This window comes from Scomber scombrus, chromosome 22 (assembly GCF_963691925.1).
Source record: "Scomber scombrus chromosome 22, fScoSco1.1, whole genome shotgun sequence".
Lineage (NCBI taxonomy): Eukaryota > Metazoa > Chordata > Actinopteri > Scombriformes > Scombridae > Scomber > Scomber scombrus.
This window is the reverse complement of record NC_084991.1, coordinates 24,395,580-24,406,502: the sequence shown is the minus strand read 5'-3', so window position 1 is coordinate 24,406,502 and position 10,923 is coordinate 24,395,580. Positions and strand designations below refer to the sequence as shown.

The 10,923-nt window shown below is 47.4% G+C and overlaps 1 protein-coding gene across 1 annotated transcript in view; it reads right to left on the bottom strand.

Moving 5' to 3' along the window:
• The window catches only part of LOC134004368 (UPF0606 protein KIAA1549-like), a 22,916-nt gene that overhangs the window by 8,311 nt on the left and 3,682 nt on the right, over positions 1-10,923 (bottom strand). The window contains 10 exon segments of the mRNA XM_062443599.1: positions 2,240-2,445; positions 2,556-2,570; positions 2,694-2,818; positions 3,578-3,783; positions 3,869-4,053; positions 4,695-4,872; positions 5,753-5,904; positions 6,507-6,566; positions 7,215-7,401; positions 10,331-10,627. Coding sequence (XP_062299583.1) covers positions 2,240-2,445; positions 2,556-2,570; positions 2,694-2,818; positions 3,578-3,783; positions 3,869-4,053; positions 4,695-4,872; positions 5,753-5,904; positions 6,507-6,566; positions 7,215-7,401; positions 10,331-10,627 — 1,611 coding nt within the window.

Sequence of the window (10,923 nt, the reverse complement as noted above, 5' to 3'; positions counted from 1 at the left end):
CAGTAAAAGTACTGCAGTATTATAGTGATGTAGTATGCAGTATTACAGTAAAGTACTGCAGTATTATAGTGATGTAGTATGCAGTATTACAGTAAAAGTACTGCAGTATTATAGTGATGTAGTATGCAGTATTACAGTAAAAGTACTGCAGTATTATAGTGATGTAGTATGCAGTATTACAGTAAAAGTACTGCAGTATTATGAGTGATGTAGTATGCAGTATTACAGTAAAAGTACTGCAGTATTATAGTGATGTAGTATGCTGTATTACAGTAAAAGTACTGCAGTATTATAGTGATGTAGTATGCAGTATTACAGTAAAAGTACTGCAGTATTATGAGTGATGTAGTATGCAGTATTACAGTAAAAGTACTGCAGTATTATGAGTGATGTAGTATGCAGTATTACAGTAAAAGTACTGCAGTATTATAGTGATGTAGTATGCAGTATTACAGTAAAAGTACTGCAGTATTATAGTGATGTAGTATGCAGTATTACAGTAAAAGTACTGCAGTATTATGAGTGATGTAGTATGCAGTATTACAGTTAAAGTACTGCAGTATTATGAGTGATGTAGTATGCAGTATTACAGTAAAAGTACTGCAGTATTATGAGCGATGTAGTATGCAGTATTACAGTAAAAGTACTGCAGTATTATGAGCGATGTAGTATGCAGTATTACAGTAAAAGTACTGCAGTATTATAGTGATGTAGTAATGCAGTATTACAGTAAAAGTACTTGCAGTATTATGATGATGTAGTATGCAGTATTACAGTTAAAAGTACTGCAGTATTATAGTGATGTAGTATGCAGTATTACAGTAAAAGTACTGCAGTATTATGAGTGATGTAGTATGCAGTATTACAGTAAAAGTACTGCAGTATTATGAGCGATGTAGTATGCAGTATTACAGTAAAAGTACTGCAGTATTATAGTGGATGTAGTATGCAGTATTACAGTTAAAGTTACTGCAGTATTATGAGTGATGTAGTATGCAGTATTACAGTAAAAGTACTGCATATTATGAGTGATGTAGTATGCAGTATTACAGTAATGTACTGCAGTATTATGAGCGATGTAGTATGCAGTATTACAGTAAAAAGTACTGCAGTATTATAGTGATGTAGTATGCAGTATTACAGTTAAAGTACTGCAGTATTATGAGTGATGTAGTATGCAGTATTACAGTAAAAGTACTGCAGTATTATAGTGATGTAGTATGCAGTATTACAGTAAAAGTACTGCAGTATTATAGTGATGTAGTAGCAGTATTACAGTAAAAGTACTGCAGTATTATAGTGATGTAGTATGCAGTATTACAGTAACAGTACTGCAGTATTATAGTGATGTAGTATGCAGTATTACAGTAAAAGTACTGTAGTATTATAGTGATGTAGTATGCAGTATTACAGTAAAAGTACTGTAGTATTATAGTGATGTAGTATGCAGTATTACAGTAAAAGTACTGCAGTATTATAGTGATGTAGTATGCAGTATTACAGTAAAAGTACTGCAGTATTATTAGTGATGTAGTATGCAGTATTACAGTAAAAAGTACTGTAGGTATTATAGTGATGTAGTATGCAGTATTACAGTAAAAGTACTGTATATTATAGTGATGTAGTATGCAGTATTACAGTAAAAGTACTTCAGTATTATTAGTGATGTAGTATGCAAGTATTACAGTAAAAGTACTGTGTATTATAGTGATGTAGATGCAGTATTACAGTAAAAGTACTGCAGTATTATAGTGATGTAGTATGCAGTATTACAGTAAAAGTACTGTAGTATTATAGTGATGTAGTATGCAGTATTACAGTAAAAGTACTGTAGTAGTATAGTGATGTAGTATGCAGTATTACAGTAAAAGTACTGCAGTATTATAGTGATGTAGTATGCAGTATTACAGTAAAAGTAACTGCAGTATTATAGTGATGTAGTATGCAGTATACAGTAAAGTACTGCAGTATTATAGTGATGTAGTATGCAGTATTACAGTAAAAGTACTGCAGTATTATAGTGATGTAGTATGCAGTATTACAGTAAAGTACTGCAGTATTATAGTGATGTAGTATGCAGTATTACAGTAAAGTACTGCAGTATTATAGTGATGTAGTATGCAGTATTACAGTAAAAGTACTGCAGTATTATGAGTGATGTAGTATGCAAGTAATTACAGTAAAAGTACTGCAGTATTATAGTGATGTAGTATGCAGTATTACAGTAAAAGTCTCCCACCTCCGTGCTGACTTTCTCGGTGAGGGTGGGGCTCTGCTGGGTGGGGGGGTGCATCGGGGGGGGGCTGGGGCGTGGCTGCATGGCGATCAGCTGGACCTTGTTGCCTTGACGACGCGTCCCGTCCGACGAGCCGCGGGACAGGCGGTCCACGTGGTCGAAGATGGAGGACGAGGAGAGCAGCTCGTCTGGACCGCTTCCTGGGGGGGCTGCGGGGGGGGGGGGGGGGGGGGGGGTCAGAGGTCAGCTTAGTTAACAGGGACAGGGCTCATTAATTAACACAGAGATGATGATGATGATGATGAAGGGTTAAACGTACCCAGCTTGCTCCTCCCTTCAGGATGAAAAGCAACAGGATGAAAAAGAGAAATGACTCGTCCATAAACTCCACAATCAATAATAATAATAATCAATAACTGTGTATCAATCTAATCAATGATGTCACAGCGTCTCTGACCATTTTTGGGCTTCCTGTGCTGCTTCCCCTCGCAGGGTGTGGCCACGGGCCGGGTGCTCTCCTCCGCTGACTCTCTGCCGCTGGATTGGTCGCTTCCTACCGAGTCAGCGTCTGACGGGCTGAGCCTGAAACATTGTAGGTGATTGATTAATGATCAATAACTAACGGTCAGTGAGGTTTATTATAATTTAAAGGGTTAAAATGTGAAAATAAACGTATGAATAACTTCACACATTCTTTTTTTGTGGACTCAGCATCAAATTTCTGCTTTTAATCCATTTAGAGAGAATATATTAGAGGATTATGGCAAAAATGTCTAAGTGGTGTAACCATAAAAACTTTGTACCAAATAATTCAACTTGCTTAAAAACAGTAAATAGTCAATAAAACACCATATCAACTAGTTTGGCATGATCTTACATTATAACTTTATATTAAATAAAGCTAATGGAATACAATTGTTCTAAATATTACATTTACTCTGGTTACCATGGAGACCAGGAAACATTTACATGTTTTAAATGAAGTCATTATTAGTATAAGTACACTTAAATACACTGTAGGTGATAAAATATGTAATATTTATCATTCTTTTGTGGTTACACCATTTGACATTTTCAGGAGCATTCAGTCTTACTTTTGGTAAAAAATGGTGCGAATGTCATTTCAAATGATATAAAACCAACAAAAATACTAAATGTACATTTTAACAAACCTGATGCTGCTTTTAAATCTAGTTTAACTGATTTATGAATTCATCATCTTACCAACACTTATTATCTCTGAGTCTTTTTCCTCCGGTTCAGTCCGACTAATAACAGATTATAAAGATGATCTTTTAACCGTCGGTATGAACCGGAGGGGGGGGGGGGGGAGGGTCTGACCTGCCCCTGCGCCGGCTGGACCGAGCTGCTTTGGTGGACGATCCTTTAGATTTGGGGGTGTTGAGTTCTCCCCCGTCGGAGGGTGTGGCCTCTTTGATGGGGGGGGGCAGGGGTCCGGGCTCCTGGATCACCATGATGTCGTCCTTGCTGTGCTGACCCAGGTGCAGCTTAGCGAAGTCAAAACCTTTCACGCTGGGAGCCTGAAGCTGAGAGGACACACAGCACTGTTAGTCCCACCTGTCCCACCCGCCCCACCCGCCCCACCCGCCCCAGCCTCTGGTGACCTCTGACCTTCTGTCTCTGCTGGATGGTGTTGATGGCGTCCGGCTGGAACTCGAGCTTCTCCGAGCCGCACAACTTCCAGTAGAGGATGATGATGATGAAGAGGGCCAGCAGCACGGGGACCACCACGCCCACGATCAGCCAAATACTGCTGCTCTGAGTCTCCGCCGGGGGGATAGACAGGGTCTCCACAGCTGGAGACAGGTGAGACAGGACAGACAGGTGAGACAGGTGAGACAGGTGAGACAGGTGAGACAGGACAGACAGGTGAGACAGGTGAGACAGGACAGACAGGTGAGACAGGTGAGACAGGTGAGACAGGACAGACAGGTGAGACAGGACAGACAGGTGAGACAGGTGAGACAGGTGAGACAGGACAGACAGGTGAGACAGGACAGACAGGACAGACAGGACAGACAGGACAGACAGGTGAGACAGGTGAGACAGGACAGACAGGTGAGACAGGACAGACAGGACAGACAGGTGAGACAGGTGAGACAGGACAGACAGGACAGACAGGACAGACAGGTGAGACAGGACAGACAGGTGAGACAGGTGAGACAGGTGAGACAGGACAGACAGGTGAGACAGGACAGACAGGACAGACAGGTGAGACAGGACAGACAGGTGAGACAGGACAGACAGGTGAGACAGGTGAGACAGGTGAGACAGGACAGACAGGACAGACAGGTGAGACATGACAGACAGGTGAGAGAGGTGAGACAGGACAGACAGGTGAGACAGGTGAGACAGGTGAGACAGGTGAGACAGGTGAGACAGGACAGACAGGTGAGACAGGTGAGACAGGACTCTTAAAGAACAGGTCTGGACTCACGCTGGGCCAGAGGTCTCTGGACTCGGTGTCCCAGGACGATGGCGGCTCTTTGGGGGTCCAGACGGTTCAGGGTCTCCGCTGTTACCTCCGCTGGTATCCGCTCACCTGTCGGACCCTCCACGAAATACAGGACCTCCAGAGGACGCTCCGCCCCCGACAGCTTCGACACCCGCACCACCTGAGACACAGCAGGAGAGGATGTTACCTGCACCCTGTACAGGGTCATTGAATGCATCACAGACCCTGTACAGGGTCATTGAATCCATCACAGACCCTGTACAGGGTCATTGAATGCATCACAGACCCTGTACAGGCGTGTCATTGAATGCATCACAGACCCTGTACAGGCGTGTCATTGAATGCATCACAGACCCTGTACAGGCGTGTCATTGAATGCATCACAGACCCTGTACAGGCGGGTCATTGAATGCATCATAGACCCTGTACAGGGTCATTGAATGCATCACAGACCCTGCACAGGCGGGTCATTGAATGCATCATAGACCCTGCACAGGTGGGTCATTGAATGCATCACAGACCCTGTACAGGCGGGTCATTGAATGCATCATAGACCCTGTACAGGGTCATTGAATGCATCACAGACCCTGCACAGGCGGGTCATTGAATGCATCATAGACCCTGCACAGGTGGGTCATTGAATGCATCACAGACCCTGTACAGGTGGGTCATTGAATGCATCACAGACCCTGCACAGGGTCATTGAATGCATCACAGACCCTGCACAGGGTCATTGAATGCATCACAGACCCTGCACAGGGTCATTGAATGCATCACAGACCCTGCACAGGTGGGTCATTGAATGCATCACAGACCCTGCACAGGTGGGTCATTGAATGCATCATAGACCCTGCACAGGCGGGTCATTGAATGCATCATAGACCCTGCACAGGCGGGTCATTGAATGCATCATAGACCCTGTACAGGGTCATTGAATGCATCACAGACCTGAAATGAGCGTTTACAACAAACCAGCTCAGAGATGTTTGAATCGGACCTGGGTGAGCTCAGAGTTTTAGGAGGAGAACACCAGTTGGTACCTGCAGACTGTTGTTGGCCACCGCTGTGGCTCTCCTCCAGCGCCTCCTGCTGGACGCTCCCAGCCCCTCCTCCAGCAGCAGAGCCAGACGCCTCTCCAGACGAGCCTTAAAACTTCTTTCAACCACCAGCTGATCCTGGACCCCCAGCAGGACTGGACCACACACACAGTCACACAGTGTTACACACATCATATACAACCCTGCAGAACCCTACAGAACCCTACAGAACCCTGCAGGACCCTACAGAACCCTGCAGAACCCTACCTTTATCTACCTCTGGATAATCATGCATCTCTGCCATGAAGGAAACTGCTGAAACCTCACTTCAGACCCGGGACCCACTGCACCAGGAGGAACCGGGACCAACTGCACCAGGAGGAACCCAGGACCCACTGCACCAGCAGGAACTGGGACCCACTGCACCAGGAGGAACCGGGACCCACTGCACCAGGAGGAACCGGGACCCACTGCACCAGGAGGAACCGGGACCCACTGCACCAGGAGGAACCGGGACCAACTGCACCAGCAGGAACCGGGACCCACTGCACCAGCAGGAACCGGGACCCACTGAGGGTTCTGGTACCTAACAGCAGTCAGGGAACCGCTGGCTATGACGGAGGTCTGTGTGACCCTCCAAGGATCTGCCTCCCCAGACCATCAGGGCCCCCCCCCCAACGTGGTCTAACCTCTGATAGACCCTGACCCTAGCTGCCTCTGTGAGGACCAATCAGCAGGAAGCAGGAAGTGTTCTCACCTGTGCGAACCCAGGTGGAGCGCAGGTGGTGAGAGGTGTTGAGTTCTGGGTAGTGAAACGCTGCGGAGACAAACTCAGTTATTCACAGCTTCCTGTTTACATGATGATGATGATGAGGGTATGATGAAGGTATGATGAAGGTGATGATCAGGGTATGATGAAGGTGATGATGAAGGTATAATGAAGGTATGATGAGGGTGATGAAGGTGATGATGAAGGTATGATGAGGGTGATGAAGGTGATGATAATGGTATGATGAGGGTGATGAAGGTGATGATGAAGGTGATGATGAATGTGATGATGAAGGTATGATGAAGGTGATGATCAGGGTATGATGAAGGTGATGATGAACAGATGATGATGATGATGAGGGTATGATGAAGGTGATGATGAGGGTATGATGAAGGTGATGATGAGGGTATGATGAGGGTGATGATGAGGGTATGATGAAGGTGATGATGAGGGTATGATGAAGGTGATGATGAAGGTATGATGAAAGTGATGATGAAGGTATGATGAAGGTATGATGAGGGTGATGAAGGTGATGATGAAGGTATGATGAGGGTGATGAAGGTGATGATGAAGGTATGATGAGGGTGATGAAGGTGATGATGAAGGTGATGATGAATGTGATGATGAAGGTATGATGAAGGTATGATGAGGGTGATGAAGGTGATGATGATGGTATGATGAAGGTTAGATTATTACGTTCTGCGATCTGCAGCGCAGGAAATCCCACATAGAAGCTGAACTCCACCAGGCTGAGCTTCCTCAGGTGTTCGCTGACCTCTGACCCCGGCAGGAAGCCCCGCCCATCACGCACCGCAAACGTGATGTCAACAGGAAGCTTCTGCTCCGCCAGCGGGTGAGTTAGGCCCGCCGTGATGTTCAACAGCTGGAGAGAGAGAGAGAGAGGAGAGAGAGAGAGAAGAGAGAGAGACAGAGAGAGAGAGAGAGAGACGAGACAGAGAGAGAGAGAGCAGAGAGACAGAGAGAAGAGAGAGAGAGAGAGAGAGAGAGAGAGAGAGAGAGAGAGAGAGAGAGAGAGGAGAGAGAGAGATGAGCAGAGAGAGACAGAGAGAGAGAGAGAGAGAGAGAGACAGAGAGAGAGAGAGACAGAGAGAGAGAGAGAGAGAGACAGAGAGAGAGAGACAGAGAGAGAGAGAGAAGAGAGAGAGAGATGAGAGAGAGAGACAGAGAGAGAGAGAGAGACAGAGAGAGAGAGAGAGAGAGACAGAGAGAGAGAGAGAGAGACAGAGAGAGAGAGAGAGAGAGAGACAGAAGAGAGAGAGAGACAGAGAGAGATGAGAGAGAGAAGAGAAGAGACTGAGAGAGAGCAAGAGAGACAGAGAGAGAGACAGGGAGAGAGAGAGAGAGAGAGAGAGAGAGAGAGAGAGAGAGACAGGGGAGAGAGAGAGAGAGACAGAGAGAGAGAGAGACAGAGAGAGCAGAGAGACAAGAGAGAGAGAGCAGGGAGAGAGACAGGGAGAGAGAGGAGAGTGAGAGAGAGAGAGAGAGAAGAGAGAGAAGGACAGGGAGAGAGAGAGAGAGACAGAGAGAGAGACAGAGAGAGAGATACAGAGAGAGAGACAGGGAGAGAGAAGAGAGAGAGAGACAGAGAGAGAGACAGGGAGAGAGACAGGGAGAGAGAGAGACAGAGAGAGAGAGAGACGAGAGAAGAGAGAGAGAGAGAGAGAGAGAGAGAGTGAGAGAAGAGAGAGAAGAGAGACAGAGAGAGAGAGAGACAGAGAAGAGAGAGGACAGAGAGAGAGACAGAGAGAGAGGACAGAGAGAGAGAGAGAGAGAGACAGAGATTTATTATGCTGTTGTCTCTCTCTCCATGAAGGCTCCATGAAGGCTCCATGAAGGCTCCATGAAGGCTCCATGATGGGCTCCATGAAGGCTCCATGAAGGCTCCATGAAGGCTCCATGTAGGACTCTCCATGAAGGCTCCATGAAGGCTCCATGAAGGCTCCACGAAGGCTCCACGAAGGCTCCATGAAGGCTCCATGAAGGCTCCATGTAGGACTCTCCATGAAGGCTCCATGAAGGCTCCATGATGGCTCCATGAAGGCTCCATGAAGGCTCCATGATGGCTACATGAAGGCTCCATGTAGGACTCTCCATGAAGGCTCCATGAAGGCTCCATGAAGGCTCCATGAAGGCTCCATGATGGCTCCATGAAGGCTCCATGAAGGCTCCATGAAGGCTCCATGAAGGCTCCATGAAGGCTCCATGAAGGCTCCATGTAGGACTCTCCATGAAGGCTCCATGTAGGACTCTCCATGAAGGCTCCATGAAGGCTCCATGATGGCTCCATTAAGGCTCCATGAAGGCTCCATGAAGGCTACATGAAGGCTCCATGAAGGCTCCATGAAGACTCCATGAAGGCTCCATGTAGGACTCTCCATGAAGGCTCCATGAAGGCTCCATGAAGGCTCCATGAAGGCTCCATGATGGCTCCATGAAGGCTCCATGATGGCTCCATGAAGGCTCCATGTAGGACTCTCCATGAAGGCTCCATGAAGGCTCCATGAAGGCTCCATGATGGCTCCATGAAGGCTCCATGAAGGCTCCATGAAGGCTCCATGTAGGACTCTCCATGAAGGCTCCATGAAGGCTCCATGAAGGCTCCACGAAGGCTCCACGAAGGCTCCATGAAGGCTCCATGAAGGCTCCATGTAGGACTCTCCATGAAGGCTCCATGATGGCTCCATGAAGGCTCCATGAAGGCTCCATGATGGCTACATGAAGGCTCCATGTAGGACTCTCCATGAAGGCTCCATGAAGGCTCCATGAAGGCTCCATGAAGGCTCCATGATGGCTCCATGAAGGCTCAATGAAGGCTCCATGAAGGCTCCATGAAGGCTCCATGAAGGCTCCATGAAGGCTCCATGTAGGACTCTCCATGAAGGCTCCATGTAGGACTCTCCATGACGGCTCCATGAAGGCTCCATGATGGCTCCATGAAGGCTCCATGAAGGCTCCATGAAGGCTACATGAAGGCTCCATGAAGGCTCCATGAAGACTCCATGAAGGCTCCATGTAGGACTCTCCATGAAGGCTCCATGAAGGCTCCATGAAGGCTCCATGAAGGCTCCATGATGGCTCCATGAAGGCTCCATGATGGCTCCATGAAGGCTCCATGTAGGACTCTCCATGAAGGCTCCATGAAGGCTCCATGATGGCTCCATGATGGCTCCATGAAGGCTCCATGAAGGCTCCATGATGGCTCCATGAAGGCTCCATGAAGGCTCCATGAAGGCTCCATGAAGGCTCCATGATGGCTCCATGAAGGCTCCATGAAGGCTACATGAAGGCTCCATGAAGGCTCCATTTATATTATATCTTTATATTATATCTTTATATTATATCTTTATATGTCATCAGACAGTAAACAGGTATGAGACTCACCTGTATGATGTCATCAGACAGTAACCAGGTATCAGACTCACCTGTATGATGTCATCAGACAGTAACCAGGTATCAGACTCACCTGTATGATGTCATCAGACAGTAACCAGGTATGAGACTCACCTGTATGATGTCATCAGACAGTAAACAGGTATGAGACTCACCTGTATGATGTCATCAGACAGTAAACAGGTATGAGACTCACCTGTATGATGTCATCAGACAGTAACCAGGTATGAGACTCACCTGTATGATGTCATCAGACAGTAACCAGGTATGAGACTCACCTGTATGATGTCATCAGACAGTAAACAGGTATGAGACTCACCTGTATGATGTCATCAGACAGTAACCAGGTATGAGACTCACCTGTATGATGTCATCAGACAGTAACCAGGTATCAGACTCACCTGTACGGTGACGTTGCCGGCCAGGTGCGAGCGTCTCTGGGTCTCAGCGTAGGCCGAGCTCAGGCCTCGCTCCACCTGCTCGCTGAAGTTACAGACTCTGATGTCGACGTGCGCCGGGACGAACTGCAGCACAGTGTGGACCTGGTACCGGAGGCCCGGTACGCTGTAGAGCGGGGACACGCCGGGAACGGGCCCGGAGCCTCGCGGCTGGCGCAGAGCGTTGATGACAGAGATGGCGGTGAAGATTAACGGTCCCGACACCACACGGAAGGAGAAACTGGACGGAGTCCTGAGGAACTGACGAGGAGAAGACAAGCTGTCAATCATCTGACATCAGAGACGCCATCATCTGTTCAACGGTCCGACCCGCGACAGGAACCGAGCTGAACCATCACTACACATCTGTTCAACGGTCCGACCCGCGACAGGAACCGAGCTGAACCATCACTACACATCAGTCCGACCCACGACAGGAACCGAGCTGAACCATCACTACACATCTGTTCAACGGTCCGACCCGCGACAGGAACCGAGCTGAACCATCACTACAAATCTGTTCAACGGTCCGACCCGCGACAGGAACCGAGCTGAAC